This window comes from Cetorhinus maximus, unplaced genomic scaffold (assembly GCF_964194155.1).
Source record: "Cetorhinus maximus unplaced genomic scaffold, sCetMax3.hap1.1 HAP1_SCAFFOLD_125, whole genome shotgun sequence".
NCBI classification, from domain to species: Eukaryota; Metazoa; Chordata; class Chondrichthyes; order Lamniformes; family Cetorhinidae; genus Cetorhinus; species Cetorhinus maximus.
In genome coordinates, this window is record NW_027596127.1 from 483,392 (window position 1) to 499,753 (window position 16,362).

Here is a 16,362-nt window from a genome sequence, read left to right on the forward strand (position 1 = left end):
TGCCCTTGTCCTTCTAGATGGTAGTGGTCGTGGGTTTGGAAGGTGCTGTCGAAGGAGCCCTGGTGAATTCCTGCAGTGCATCTTGTAGATGGTACACACACTGCTGTTACTGTGCGTCGGTGGTGGAGGGAGTGACTGTTTGTGGATGTGGTGCTGATCAAGCGGCTGCTTTGTCCTGGACGGTGTCAAGCTTCTTCAGTGTTGTGAGGGCTTCACTCATCCAGGCAAGTGGGGAATATTCCATCACACTCCTGACTTGTCTTGTAGATGGTGGCCAGGCTTTGGGGAGTCAGGAGGTGAGTTACTCATCGCAGGATTCCTAGCCACCGACCTGCTCTTATAGCCACAGTATTTGTATAGTTAGTCCAGTTCAGTTTCTGGTCAATGGTAACCCCCAGGATGTTGATAGTGGGGGATTCAGTGATGGTGATGCCATTAAACATTAAGGGGTGATGGTTAGATTCTCTCTTGTTGGAGATGGTCATTGCTTGGCACTTGTGTGGCGCAAATGTTACTTGCTACTTGTCAGCCCAAGCCTGGATATTGTCCAGGTCTTGCTGCATTTGGACATGGATTGCTTCAGTGTCTGAGGAATCGTGAATGGTGCTGAACATTGTGCAATCATCAGCAAACATCCCCACTTCTGACCTTATGATGGAAGGAAGGTCATTGATGAAGCAGCTGAAGATGGTTGGGCAGAGGACACTAACCTGAGGAACTCCTGCAGTGATGTCCTGGAGCTGAGATGACTGACCTCCAACAACCACAACCATCTTCCTTTGTGCTAGGTATGACTCCAACCAGCGGAGAGTTTTCCCCCTGATTCCCATTGACTCCAGTTTTGCTAGGGCTTCTTGATGCCACACTCAGTCAAATGCTGCCTTGATGTCAAGGGCAGTCACTCTCACCTCACCTCTGGAGTTCAGCTCTTTTGTCCATGTTTGAACCAAGGCTGCAATGAGGTCAGGAGCTGAGTGGCCCTGGCAGAACCCAAACTGGGCATCAGTGAGCAGGTTATTGCTAAGTAAGTGCCGCTTGATAGCACTGATGATGACTCCTTCCATTACTTTTCTGATGATCGAGAGTAGACTGATGGAGCGGTAATTGGCCGGGTTGGATTTGTCCTGCTTTTTGTGTACAGGACATACCTGGGCAATTTTCCACATAGCCGGGTAGATGCCAGTGTTGTAGCTGTACTGGAACAGCTTGGCTAGGGGGTGCGGCAAGTTCTGAAGCACAAGTCTTCAGTACTATTGCCGTAATATTGTCAGGGTCCATAGCCTTTGCAGTATCCAGTATCTTCAGCCGTTTCTTGATATCATGTGGAGTGAATTGAATTGGCTGAAGACTGGCATCTGTGATGCTGGGGACCTCCAGAGGAGGCTGAGATGGATCATCCACTCGGCACTTCTGGCTGAAGATTGTTGTGAATGCTTCAGCCTTATCTTTTGCACTGATGTACTGGGCTCCTCCATCATTGAGGATGGGGATATTTGTGGAGCCTCCTCCTCCAGTGAGTTAACTGTCCACCACCACTTACGACTGGATGTGGCAGGACTGCAGAGCTTAGATCTGATCCGTTGGTTGTGGGATCACTAGGCTCTGTCTGTCACTTGCTGCTTCTGCTGTTTGGCACTCATGTAGTCCTGTGTTATAGCTTCACCAGGTTGACACCTCATTTTTAGGTATGCCTGGTGCTGCTCCTGGCATGCCCTCCTGCACTCTTCATTGAACCAGGGTTGATCCCCTGGCTTGATGGTAATGGTAGAGTGGGGGATATGCTGGGCCATGAGGTTACAGATTGTGTTCGAGTACAGTTCTGCTGCTGCTGATGGCCCACAGCGCCTCATGGATGCCCAGTCTTGAGTTGCTAGATCTGTTCGAAATCTATCCCATTTAACACAATGATCATGCCACACAACACGATGGAGGGTATCCTCAATGTGAAAGTGGGACTTTGTCTCCACAAGGACTGTGCAGTTGTCATTCCTGCTGACACTGTCATGGACAGATTCATCTGTTGCAGGCAGGTTGGTGAGGATGAGGTCAAGTATGTTTTTCCCTCTTGTTGGTTCCCTCGCCACCTGTTGCAGACCCAGTCTAGTGGCTATGTCCTTTAGGACTCGGCCAGCTCGGTCAGTAGTGGTGCTACTGAGCCACTCGTGATGGGCATTGAAGTCCACCCAATGTACATTCTGTGCCCTTACCACCCTCAGTGCTTCCTCCAAGTGATGTTCAACATGGAGGAGCACTGATTCATCAGCTGAGGGAGAGTGGTACGTGGTAATCAGCAGGAGGTTTCCTTGCCCATGTTTGACCTGATGCCATGAAACTTCATGGGGTCCGGAGTTGCTGTTGAGGACTCCCAGGGCAACTCCGTCCCGACTGTATACCACTGTGCCGCCCCCTCTGCTGGGTCTGTCCTGCCAGTGGGACAGGACATACCCAGGGATGGTGATGGTGGTGTCTGGGACATTATCTGTAAGGTATGATTCTGTGAGGATGACTATGTCAGGCTGTTGTTTGACTAGTCCATGAGACAGTTCTCCCAGCCCCCAGGTGTTAGTAAGGAGAACTTTGCAGGGTCGACAGGACCGAGATTGCCTTTGTCGTTTCTGGTGCCTAGGTCGATGCCGGGTGGTCCTTCCGGTATCATTCTTTTTTTGTGACTTTGTAGTGGTTTGTTACAACTGAGCGGCTTGTTAGGCCATTTCATTAAGAGTTAACCACATTGCTGTGGGTCTAGAGTCATGTGTCGGCCAGACCAGGTGAGAACAGGGTGCGTGCCTGTCTGTCTGCCTATGTGCCTGTGTGTGTGTGTGCCTGTCTGTGTCTGTCTCTGTGTTTGTGTGTGTGTCTGTCTCTGTTTGTGTGTGTTTGTGTGTATGTGTGTGTGTCTGCCTCTCTGTTTGTGTGTGTGTGTCTGCCTCTCTGTTTGTGTGTGTGTCTGCCTCTGTGTTTGTGTGTGTGTCTGCCTCTGTGTTTGTGTGTGTGTCTGTCTCTATTTGTGTGTGTGTCTGTCTGCCTCTGTGTTTGTGTATCTGTCTGCCTCTGTGTTTGTGTGTGTGTCTGCCTCTGTGTGTGTGTGTGTGTGTGTGTCTGCCTCTGTGTGTGTGTCTGTGTGTGTGTGTGTGTGTCTGTCTCTGTTTGTGTGTGTGTCTGCCTCTGTGTTTGTGTGTGTGTCTGCCTCTGTGTGTGTGTGTGTGTGTGTCTGTCTCTGTGTGTGTGTGTCTGCCTCTGTTTGTGTGTGTGTCTGCCTCTGTTTGTGTGTGTGTCTGCCTCTGTGTGTGTGTGTCTGCCTCTGTGTGTGTGTGTCTGCCTCTGTGTGTGTGTGTGTCTGCCTCTGTGTTTGTGTGTGTGTCTGCCTCTGTTTGTGTGTGTGTCTGTCTCTGTGTGTGTTTGTCTGCCTCTGTGTGTGTGTGTGTCTGTCTCTGTGTCTCTGTGTGTGTCTGCCTCTGTGTTTGTGTGTGTGTGTGTGTGTCTGCCTCTCTGTTTGTGTGTGTGTCTGTCTCTATTTGTGTGTGTGTCTGTCTGCCTCTGTGTTTGTGTGTGTCTGCCTCTGTGTTTGTGTGTGTGTCTGCCTCTGTGTTTGTGTGTGTGTCTGCCTCTGTATGTGTGTGTCTGCCTCTGTGTTTGTGTGTGTGTCTCTGTGTGTGTCTGTCTCTGTGTGTGTGTCTGTCTCTGTTTGTGTGTGTGTGTCTGTCTCTGTTTGTTTGTGTGTGTCTATCTCTGTATGTGTGTCTGCCTCTGTGTTTGTGTGTGTGTCTGCCTCTGTTTGTGTGTGTCTGCCTCTGTGTGTGTGTGTGTGTGTGTGTGTGTGTGTGTCTGCCTCTCTGTTTTTGTGTGTGTCTGTCTCTGTTTGTGTGTGTGTCTGTCTCTGTTTGTGTGTGTGTCTGTCTCTGTTTGTGTGTGTGTCTGTCTCTGTGTCTGTGTGTGTGTCTGTCTCTGTGTCTGTGTGTGTCTGTCTCTGTGTCTGTGTGTGTGTCTGCCTCTGTGTTTGTGTGTGTGTGTGTGTCTGCCTCTGTGTTTGTGTGTGTGTCTGCCTCTCTGTGTTTGTGTGTGTGTCTGCCTCTGTGTTTGTGTGTGTGTCTGCCTCTGTGTTTGTGTGTGTGTCTGTCTCTCTGTTTGTGTGTGTGTCTGTCTCTCTGTGTTTGTGTGTGTGTCTGTCTCTCTGTTTGTGTGTGTGTCTGTCTCTCTGTGTTTGTGTGTGTGTCTGCCTCTCTGTTTGTGTGTGTGTCTGTCTCTGTGTGTGTGTGTGTGTCTGCCTCTGTGTTTGTGTGTGTGTCTGCCTCTGTGTGTGTGTGTGTCTGTCTCTTTGTGTGTGTGTCTGCCTCTGTGTTTGTGTGTGTGTGTGTGTGTGTGTGTGTCTCTGTTTGTGTGTGTGTCTGTCTCTGTGTGTGTGTGAGCCATGTGTCCTTGGGAAGTTAAGATGAATGTCTGGTGAGACGATCTGATGGGCAGCATTCTGCCTCTTGAGTGAGGAATTAGGCAGTGATGGGATCTTACCCTGTTTACTGGCTAATCCAATGACAAAGCTGAATGAATTGCAATGATTTTTGGGTTTCTTTTGGATTTGTCAATTTGGAATTTCTGGGTTGTGTTTCTGATGTATTTTCTATCCTCTTTTCCTGCTGACTGGGCAGCATCCCCTCTCGCTTCTTCATGTGACGGTCTCTTACTGCAGGATAGCGCTGTGGCAGCAGAGATACGAGCTCTCCTCTCTACCTATTACAGTGACAGGTGAAGTAACTGCATCCAGTGACAAGACTGCTTCCCCACAGCTGGGCAGCACTGAGTGAAGCAAAGTGCATCTCAAACATGACATTAAAGGAGCTGACCTGGTTATCCTCAACCTTTCCTTATTTCCCCCACTGTTTAACACAATGATATAGCACAGAGAGGACCCATTAGGCCCATTTTATTTCTGCCCGCTCTCTGAAAGAGTTGCCTTACTCTATCAAAACCATTCATAATTTTGAACATCTCTATCAAATTTCCCTTGAACTCTCTCTGCTCTCAGGAGAGAGCATCTTCAGTCTCCCCATGGAGCTGAAGTCCTTCAGTACTGGAAACACTCCAAGGAATCTCTTACTCAAAGTCTTGATATCCTTCCTCAGGTGTTTGCCCAGATTACTCCAACTGGGGCCTGAGTGTTTCAGAAGGATTTATACCTCTATTTTTAAAATCCATAAATTGCTCAACTTTTCCTGCTATGATTAAAACTTGTGTCCATTCACTCTCGTGTCTCCATAGAACACTACAGCACAGAAAAGAGGCCATTCGGCCCTTCTAGTCTGTGCCGAAATATTATTCCGCTAGTCCCATTGACCTGCACCTAGTCCATAACCCTCCAGACCTCTCCCATCCATGTATCTATCTAATTTATTCTTAAAACTTAAGAGTGAGCCCGCATTTACCACGTCAGATGGTAGCTCGTTCCACACTCTCACCACTCTCTGAGTGAAGAAGTTCCCCCTAAACCTTTCCCCTTTCACCCTAAAGCCATGTCCTCTCGTGTTTATCTCTCCTAATCTAAGTGGAAAGAGCCTACTCGCATTTACTCTGTCTATACCCCTTACAATTTTGTAAACTTCTATCAAATCTCCCCTCATTCTTCTACGCTCCAAGGAATAAAGTCCTAACCTGTTTAATCTTTCCCTGTAACTCAACTCCTTAAGACCCGGCAACATCCTAGTAAATCTTCTCTGCACTCTCTCAATCTTACTGATATCCTTCCTGCAGTTAGGCGACCAGAACTGCACACAATACTCCAAAGTTGGCCTCACCAATGTCTTATACAACCTCACCATAACATCCCAACTCCTATACTCAATACTTTGATTTATGAAGGCCAGTATGCCAAAAGCTTTCCTTACAACCTTGTCTACCTGTGACGCCACTTTCAGGGAATTATGTATCTGAACTCCCAGATCCCTTTGTTCCTCCGCACTCCTCAGTGCCCTACCATTTACTGTGTATGTCCTACTTTGGTTTGACCTTCCAAAATGTAACACCTCACACTTTTCCGCATTAAATTCCATCTGCCATTTTCTGGCCCATTTTTCCAGTTGGTCCAGATCTCTCTGCAAGCTTTGAAAGCCTTCCTCGCTGTCCACAACGCCTCCAATCTTAGTGTCATCAGCAAACTTGCTGATCCAATTCACCACATTATCATCCAAATCATTGATATAGACAACAAACAACAATGGTCCCAGTACAGATCCCTGAGGCACACCACTAGTCACAGACCTCCAGTCTGAGAGGCAATCATCCACTACCACTCTCTGTCTTCTCCCACACAGCCAATTTCGAATCCAGTTTACAACCTCTTCATGGATACCAAATGTCTGAACCTTCTGAACTAACCTCCCATATGGGACCTTGTCAAAGGCCTTACTAAAGTCCATGTAGACAACATCCACAGCCTTTCCTTCATCTACTTTCTTGGTAACCTCCTCGAAAAACTCTACAAGGTTCGTTAAACATGACCTACCACGCACAAAGCCATGCTGACTATCCTTAATCAGCCCTTGGCTGTCCAAATAATTATATATCCGATCTCTCAGAACACCTTCCAATAATTTACCTACTACTGACATCAGGCTCACTGGCCTGTAATTACCTGGTTTACTTTTGGAGCCTTTTTTAAACAACGGAACAACATGAGCTACCCTCCAATCCTCCGGCACCTCACCCGTGGCTAAGGACACTTTAAATATTTCTGCCAAGGCCCCTGCAATTTCTACACTAGTCTCCCTCAAGGTCCGAGGGAATATCATGTCAGGCCCAGGGGATTTATCTACCTTTATTCGCTGTAAGGCAGCAAGCACCTCCTCCTCTTTAATCTCTATATGTTCCATGAAACTACTGCTTGTTTCCCTTCCTTCCTTATACACTATGCCGGTTTCCTGAGTAAATACTGATGCAAAAAAACTGTTTAAGATCTCCCCCATCTCGTGAGACTCCACACATAGACGGCCACTCTGATCTTCAAGGGGACCAATTGTGTCCCTTACTATCCTTTTACTCTTAATATACTCGTAGAAACCCTTCGGGTTTACCTTCACATTATCTGTCAAAGCAACCTCATGTCTTCTTTTTGCCTTCCTGATTTCCTTTTTTAGTATTTTCTTACATTTTCTATACTCTACAAGTACCTCATTTGCTTCTTGTTGCCTATACCTGCTATACACCTCTCTCTTCTTCTTAACCAGATCGCCAGTATCCCTTGAAAACCAAGGTTCCCTATGCCTGTTACCTTTGCCTTTAATCCTGACAGGAACATGCAAACTCTGCACTCTCAAAATTTCGCCTTTGAATACCTTCCACTTACTGAACACATCCTTGCCAGAAAACAACTTATGCCAATCCACTCTTCCTAGATCCTTTCTCATTTCCACAAAATTGGCCTTACTCCAATTTAGAATCTCAACTCGAGGACCAGACCTATCCTTATCCATAATTAACTTAAAACTAATGACATTGTGGTCACTGGACCCAAAATGTTCGCCTACACATACTTCTGTCACCTGACCTGTCTGGTTCCATAATAGGAGATCAAGTATTGCATCCTCTCTCGTTGGTACCTCTATATATTGATTTAGAAAACTTTCCTGAACACATTTGACAAACTCCAAGCCATCCAGCCCTTTTACAGTATGGGAGTCCCAGTCAATATGTGGAAAGTTAAAATCTCCTACTATCACAACTTTCTGTTTCTTACATCGGTCTGCTATCTCTCTACAGATTTGCACCTCCAATTCTCTCTGACTATTGGGCGGTCTATAATATAACCCTATTAGTGTGGTCACACCTTTCCCATTCCTCAGCTCCACCCATATGGCCTCTGTAGACGAACCCTTCCTCTGCCTGTACCATTTGGTTCAATACTCACGTTTCTCCCAGCAATATAAATCTGTAATGTGCCTGCCCATTTCGCTATTCTGTCAGTGTCCTTCTGAGATCTGTTACTCACCATCCTGACTTGGAAATATATCGCCGTTCCTTCACTGTCGCTGGGTCAAAATCCTGGAGCTCCCTCCCTAACAGCACTGTGGGTGTACCTACACCACATGGACTGCAGCGGTTCAAGAAGGCAGCTTACCACCACCTTCTCAAGGGCAACTAGGGATGGGCAATAAATGCTGGCCCAGCCAGTGAAGCCCACATCCCATGGATAAATAAAAAAAACTATAAAGCTCAATGTTTACTACGTTTCTGAGTTTTGAACCATGTGCAAACGTTGAAATTCTGTTTACCCAAGGTCAGGTTATTAATATATATCAAAAAATGCAGTGATCCGAAAAGCAACCCCAACAACCATTTGCTGTCATGTTCTGCTCTCAGACCCTGAGCTGTGTTTTATATCAAAAGCCACTATTCCAATCCCATGAGCTTTCATTTTACTTACTGGTCAAAACCATTCAATAAGGTAGGGTTTCCAAACTGTCTGGGTGCACAGGGCTTTCCGGCACTTGCTGTCCTTCATTAATGCAGCATTATATTACATACAGTCTTTTCAAGACCAACTTTATGTAGGATTACACAGGCCAATTACTGTCCCGTCTGGCTACTCTCATTTATCACCCAGAAAAGGGGTTGCGTTCATGTGATTTTAAAGTAATTTATTAAGAAGCAGCAGTTTAAATGCGATGCATAAGCTAAATGGACAGAAAAAGCAAACGAACTATGAGAGTTGAGAGTGGTTTACTGATCCTGGAGACAGATGAGTGAATGGAGCTGATTCCTGCAGCTGTAATGAGCCCTGTCATTTGTCCACCTGTTTGTAGCAGCCTTCCTCTGTCTTTCTTTCGTTTTGCCTCCTCAGCCCCCTGAGCACCTGCATGTTTACCCTAACAGGGTAAATCACTTGTTCAAGTCGCTCTGCCAATGACCAAAGTACAGGATTACCCAGCCGTCACCTCCTCTCTCTCCGTCACTTTGGCAGATGCCAACTTGTCACTGATCTCATGTGGGATGTCAGTTACTAACTCTGTAAGACACCTGCGTAGCGGGTGTACAGGCAGGACAAGATTCCCTGCTGTCAGTTCAGGAATATCTGTACTGTCTAGTGTTTTGAAAGAGAGAAAAGAAACTACCTTTTGTCAGCTGGTGTGGACCATCCCCGCAAATTCAATAGGAATTCAATCAGATTCCAAAATGTACAATTGCGGCACCGTGGGGGAGGTGATGACGTAGTGGTTCTGTCACTGGACTGGTCATCCAGAGACCTAGGGTAAAGCTCTAGGGACCCGGGATCAATAAAATCTGGAATTAAAAGTCTAATGATGACCATGAAATCATTGCTGATTGTTGTAAAAACACATGTGGTTGACTCCTAAATGCCCCCTGAACAAGGGCAGTTAGGGATGGGCAATGAATGCTGGTCTAGCCAGCGATGCCCACATCCCGTGAACGAATAAAAAACCCACAAAGCAATAACTTTCTCACTGATGCCCAGTTTGGGTTCCGCCAGGGCCACTCAGCTCCTGATCTCATTACAGCCTTGGCTCAAACATGGACAAAAGAGCTGAACTCCCGAGGTGAGGTGAGAGTGACTGCCCTTGACATCAAGGCAGCATTTGACCGAGTGTGGCAACAAGGAGCCCGAACAAAACTGGAGTCAATGGGAATCAGGGGGAAAACTCTCCACTGGTTGGAATCATACCTAGCACAAAGGAAGATGGTTGTGGTTGTTGGAGGTCAGTCATCTCAGCTCCAGGACATCACTGCAGGAGTTCCTCAGGGTAGTGTCCTCGGCCCAACCATCTTCAGCTGCTTCATCAATGACCTTCCTTCCATCATAAGGGCAGAAGTGGGGATGTTGGCTGGTGATATACCAAGCCTCCTTTGACAGCACCTTCCAAACCCATTACCACTACCATCTAGAAGGACAAGGGCAGCAGATAGATGGGAACACCACCACCTGGAAGTTCCCCTCCAAGTCACTCACCATCCTGACTTGGAAATATATCGCCGTTCCTTCACTGTCACTGGGTCAAAATCCTGGAACTCCCTCCCTAACAGCACTGTGGGTGTACCTACACCACATGGACTGCAGCGGTTCAAGAAGGCAGCTCACCCCCACCTTCTCGAGGACAACTAGGGATGGGCAATAAATGCTGGCCCAGCCAGCGAAGCCCACATCCCGTGAATGAATACAATAAAAAGTTTTGCTGCCAGTCCAGTTTGTCTGATAAGACTGATCCCCAGTCCAGTTTCCAGTCTAAATTCTGTTCTGTATCCTTGAACTTCCAGCTGTAAGACCAGAACCATTTAGTTGGATCTTTGATTTCTCCCACAGTGAGGGGTGTGGGGTATATCAGTGTGTTACAGTGAGGGGTGTGGGATATATCAGAGTGTTACAGTGAGGGGTGTGGGGTATATCAGTGTGTTACAGTGAGGGGTGTGGGGTATATCAGAGTGTTACACTGAGGGGTGTGGGGTATATCAGTGTGTTACAGTGAGGGGTGTGGGATATATCAGTGTGTTACAGTGAGGGGTGTGGGATATATCAGAGTGTTTCAGTGAGGGGTGTGGGGTATATCAGAGTGTTGCAGTGAGGGGTGTGGGGTATATCAGAGTGTTACAGAGAGGGGTGTGGGGTATATCAGTGTGTTACAGTGAGGGGTGTGGGATGTATCAGTGTGTTACAGTGAGGGGTGTGGGATATATCAGTGTGTTACAGTGAGGGGTGTGGGATATATCAGTGTGTTACAGTGAGGTGTGTGGGATATATCAGAGTGTTACAGTGAGGGGTGTGGGGTATATCAGTGTGTTACAGTGAGGGGTGTGGGGTATATCAGAGTGTTACAGTGAGGGGTGTGGGGTATATCAGAGTGTTACAGTGAGGGGTGTGGGGTATATCAGAGTGTTACAGTGAGGGGTGTGGGGTATATCAGAGTGTTACAGTGAGGGGTGTGGGGTATATCAGTGTGTTACAGTGAGGGGTGTGGGGTATATCAGAGTGTTACAGTGAGGGGTGTGGGGTATATCAGAGTGTTACAGTGAGGGGTGTGGGGTATATCAGAGTGTTACAGTGAGGGGTGTGGAATATATCAGTGTGTTACAGTGAGGGGTGTGGGATATATCAGTGTGTTACAGTGAGGGGTGTGGGATATATCAGTGTGTTACAGTGAGGGGTGTGGGACATATCAGTGTGTTACAGTGAGGGGTGTGGGGTATATCAGAGTGTTACAGTGAGGGGTGTGGAATATATCAGTGTGTTACAGTGAGGGGTGTGGGGTATATCAGAGTGTTACAGTGAGGGGTGTGGGGTATATCAGAGTGTTACAGTGAGGGGTGTGGGATGTATCAGTGTGTTACAGTGAGGGGTGTGGGATATATCAGTGTGTTACAGTGAGGGGTGTGGGGTATATCAGAGTGTTACAGTGAGGGGTGTGGGGTATATCAGTGTGTTACAGTGAGGGGTGTGGGATGTATCAGTGTGTTACAGTGAGGGGTGTGGGATATATCAGAGTGTTACAGTGAGGGGTGTGGGGTATATCAGAGTGTTACAGTGAGGGGTGTGGGGTATATCAGAGTGTTACAGTGAGGGGTGTGGGGTATATCAGTGTGTTACAGTGAGGGGTGTGGGATGTATCAGTGTGTTACAGTGAGGGGTGTGGGGTATATCAGAGTGTTACAGTGAGGGGTGTGGGATATATCAGAGTGTTACAGTGAGGGGTGTGGGATATATCAGAGTGTTACAGTGAGGGGTGTGGGATATATCAGTGTGTTACAGTGAGGGGTGTGGGGTATATCAGAGTGTTACAGTGAGGGGTGTGGGATATATCAGTGTGTTACAGTGAGGGGTGTGGGGTATATCAGAGTGTTACAGTGAGGGGTGTGGAATATATCAGTGTGTTACAGTGAGGGGTGTGGGGTATATCAGAGTGTTACAGTGAGGGGTGTGGGGTATATCAGAGTGTTACAGTGAGGGGTGTGGGATGTATCAGTGTGTTACAGTGAGGGGTGTGGGATATATCAGTGTGTTACAGTGAGGGGTGTGGGGTATATCAGAGTGTTACAGTGAGGGGTGTGGGGTATATCAGTGTGTTACAGTGAGGGGTGTGGGATGTATCAGTGTGTTACAGTGAGGGGTGTGGGATATATCAGAGTGTTACAGTGAGGGGTGTGGGGTATATCAGTGTTACAGTGAGGGGTGTGGGGTATATCAGAGTGTTACAGTGAGGGGTGTGGGGTATATCAGTGTGTTACAGTGAGGGGTGTGGGATGTATCAGTGTGTTACAGTGAGGGGTGTGGGGTATATCAGAGTGTTACAGTGAGGGGTGTGGGATATATCAGAGTGTTACAGTGAGGGGTGTGGGATATATCAGAGTGTTACAGTGAGGGGTGTGGGGTATATCAGAGTGTTACAGTGAGGGGTGTGGGGTATATCAGAGTGTTACAGTGAGGGGTGTGGGATATATCAGTGTGTTACAGTGAGGGTAGAAAATGCTGGAAAAACTCTGTAGGTCTGACAGTATCCGTGGAGAGAGAAACAATAATGTTTCCAGTCTGTATGACCCTTCTTCAGAGCTGAAGAGAAGGTGAAATTTGATGAAGTTTATACTGTTTAAGGGGGGGTGGGGCTGGTGGAGCTGGACAGAAGGCCAGTGATAGGTGGGGGCAAAGGAGGGATTGACAAAGGTATCATGAACACAAGACAAAGTGAATGTTAATGGTAGTGGTAAGGGCTAGAAGAGGTGCTGATAGTGGCATTAAGGTCAGAAAGGAGAATGTGTGAATAGCAAATCAAGGGTAAGCACTCTGTGAAAGAACAACATTAACCAGTAACAGATGGCCCTTTCGGGGGTGGTGTGGGGGGAGGGGGTGGTGGTTGGGGTACAAGTATTGAAGATGTGATTAAAAAAAGGGATAGAAAATGGGATAGACCAATGAATAAATGAATCAAAATGAAAATAAGTGTGTAAAGAAATAAAAATAAAGTTAAAAAGGGGGGGCTTAAAAAAGGGGTGAGGAGAGAGTTCATGGTTTGAAGTTGTTGAAATCACTGTTAAGTCTGGAAGGCTATAAAGACCCTAATCGGAAGATGAGATGCTGTTCCTCCAGTTTGCATCTTCCGATTAGGCACTTTACAGCATTCCAGACTTAACATTGAGTTCAACAATTTCAGACCATGAACCCTCTCCTCGACCTTCACCCCTTTTAAATCCAACCTGCCTGTGGCAGATGCATCTGTCCATGACAGTATCGGTAGGAGTGACCACCGCTCAGTCCTTGTGGAGACGAAGTCCCTCCATCGTGTTGTGTGGCACTACCACTGTGCTAAATGGGATAGATTTCAAACAGATCTAGCAACTCAAGACTGGGCATCCATGAGGCGCTGTGGGCCATCAGTAGCAGCAGAATTGTACTCAAACACAATCTGTAACCTCATGGCCTGGCATATCCCCCACTCCATTACCATCAAGCCAGGGGATCAAAAGCAAAATATTGCAAATGCTGGAAATCTGAAACAAAAACAGAAAATGCTGGACTCTTCTTCAGTCATAAGGACTCGAAATGTTAACTCTGTTCTTTTTCTCTCCACTGATGCTGTTTGACCTGCTGAGTTTTTCCAGCATTTTCTGTTTAAGCCAGGGGATCAACCCTGGTTTAATGAAGAGTGCAGGAGGGCATGCCAGGAGCAGCACCAGGCATACCTAAAAATGAGGTGTCAACCTTGTGAACCTATAACACAGGACTACTTATGTGTCAAACAGCATAAGCAGCAAGTGATAGACAGAGCTAAGCGATTCCACAACCAACGGATCAGATCTAAGCTCTGCAGTCCTGCCACATCCAGTTCTGAATTTAAACAACTCACTGGAGGAGGAGGCTCCACAAATATTCCCATCCTCAATGATGGAGGAGCCCAGCACATCAGTGCAAAAGATAAGGCTGAAGCATTCACAACAATCTTCAGCCAGAAGTGCCGAATTTTTAAAAATTCATTCGTGGGATATGGGTGTCGCTGGCTCCGCCAATATTTATTGCTCATCCCTATCATGCTATCCATGTCCTGGATAACCATATGTACAGGAAGCATCAGCCACAGCTCCCAGCTTCGGAGCTTGATCAGCGGCTGGTGTCACTGCAGTGCATCTGTGATTTTGAGAATTTTGTGAATAGCCTGTTTATAGGTGTGGTGACCCTGCAGCAGGAAATAGGTAACTTGTAAATTAGCTTAGTTGTAGAAGACAGAGGGTGATGACAGAAGGATGCTTTAGTGACTAGAAGCCAGTGTCCAGTGGTGTACCACAGGGATCTGTGCTTGTAATTTATCTGTGCTTTGTAATTTATATAAACGACATAGATGACTATGTGGGGGGTAGGATTAGTAAGTTTGCAGATGATACAAAGATTGGCCGGGTGGTTAACAGTGAGGTTGAGTGTCTTGGGCTACAGGAAGATATAGACGGGATGGTCAAATGGGCAGATAAGTGGCAGATGGAATTTAACCCTGAATAGTGTGAGGTGATACACTTTGGAAGGAGTACTTGACAAGGAAGTACTCAATGAACGGCATGACACTAGGAAGTTCTGAGGAACAAAGGGACCTTGGCGTGTATCTCCATAGATCTCTGAAGGCGGAGGGGCATGTTAGTGGGGTGGTGAAAAAGGCATATTGGTACACTTGCCTTTATCAATCGAGGCATAGATTACAAAAGTAAGGAGGCCATGTTGGAGTTGTATAGAACCTTGGTGAGGCCACAGCTGGAGTACTGTGTGCAGTTCTGGTCGCCACATTATAGGAAGGATGTGATTGTACTGGAGGGGGTGCAGAGGAGATTCACCAGGATGTTGCCTGGGATGAAACATTTAAGTTATGAAGAGAGGTTTGATAGACTTGGGTTGTTTTCGTTGGAGCAGAGAAGACTGAGGGGCGACCTGATGGAGGTGTACAAGATTATGAGGGGCATGGACAGGGTGGATAGGGAGCAGCTGTTCCCCTTAGTTGAAAGGTCAGTCACAAAGGGACATAAGTTCAAGGTGAGGGGCAGGAGGCTGAAGGGGGACGTGAGGAAAAGCCTTTTTACCCAGAGGGTGGTGACGGTCTGGAATGCACTGCCTGGGAGGGTGGTGGAGGCAGGTTGCCTCACATCCTTTAAAAAGTACCTGGATGAGCACTTGGCACGTCATAACATTCAAGGCTGTGGGCCAAGTGCTGGTAAATGGGATTAGGTAGGTAGGTCAGGTGTTTCTCACATGTCTGTGCAGCCTTGATGGGCCGAAGGGCCTCTCCTGCACTGTGATTCTGTGATTCAGTAGCAAATTCTGATGTTTTCAAGAAGGAGTTAGATTTAGCTCTTGTGGCGAAAAGTATCAAAGGGTATGGGGAGAAAGCGGGAGCAGGTTATTGAGTTGGATGATGAGCCATGATCATAACGAATGGCAGAGCAGGCTTGAAGGGCCGAATGGCCTACTCCTGCTCCTAATTTCTATGTTTCTATGTAAATGGTGAAGATACAGTAGGTAGTGTTGGACTCCCCTGAGTGCATCTCACTCTGCAGCCATATTTAGTTCTGAATACTGGTTAGAGTGATGGTTCATCTGGAGAGAGCAACCAGAGGCAAGTTCAGGCACTCAATAGGGAATTGGATTGTTATCTGAAAAGGGTGAATGTGCAGCGTTACGGAGAGAAGAGGGGAGAATGGCACTCAGTGTAATGTTCATTGGTAGAGCCGGTGCAGACACGATGGGCCGAATGGTCTCCTTCAGCACTGTTACAATCCTGTGATTCTGTGGGACCACAGCTGCCTTCCCTGGATGAGGGACACAAAGAACACTGGAAAAGCATTCGTGTTAAGGGACTCAATAGTTAGGGCATAGATAGGCAGTTCTGCAGCTGCAGATGTGAATCCAGAATGGTACCAGAGTCAAGGATGTAGAAACATAGAAACTAGGAGCAGGAATGGGCCATTCGGCCCTTCGAGCCTGCTCCGCCATTCAATATGATCATGGTTGATCCTCTATCTCAATGCCATATTCCTGCTTTCTCTCCATACCCCTTGATGCCCCCAATGTCCAAACATTTATCAATTTCTTTCTTGAATATACTCAGTGACCCGGCCTCCACAGCCTCCTGTGGTAGAGAATTCCACAGGTTGACCACCATCTGAGTGAAGACATTTTTCCTCATCTCAGTCCTAAATGACCTGCCCCGTATCCTGAGACTGTGGCCCCTGGTTCGAGACTCCCCAACCAGATGAAACATTCTCCCTGCATCCAGTCTGTCCAGCCCTGTAAGAATTTTATGCATTTCAATCAGAGCCCCTCTCGTTCTTCTAAACTCTAGTGAATACAGGCCCATCCGAACCAATCTCTCCTCATACGACATTCCTGCCATACCTGGT

General features: G+C 47.0%; 1 protein-coding gene across 4 annotated transcripts in view; it reads left to right on the plus strand.

Annotated features, from left to right (window-relative positions):
* rtkna (rhotekin a) overlaps positions 1–16,362 on the plus strand; it is a 157,854-nt gene that overhangs the window by 131,348 nt on the left and 10,144 nt on the right. The window contains exon 12 of one of the 4 annotated variants that reach the window (XM_078534857.1): positions 4,644–4,740. The exons of the other annotated variants lie outside the window; for them this stretch is intronic. Coding sequence (XP_078390983.1) covers positions 4,644–4,740 — 97 coding nt within the window. The remainder of the gene's footprint in view (positions 1–4,643; positions 4,741–16,362) is intronic. 4 annotated transcript variants of the gene reach the window in all.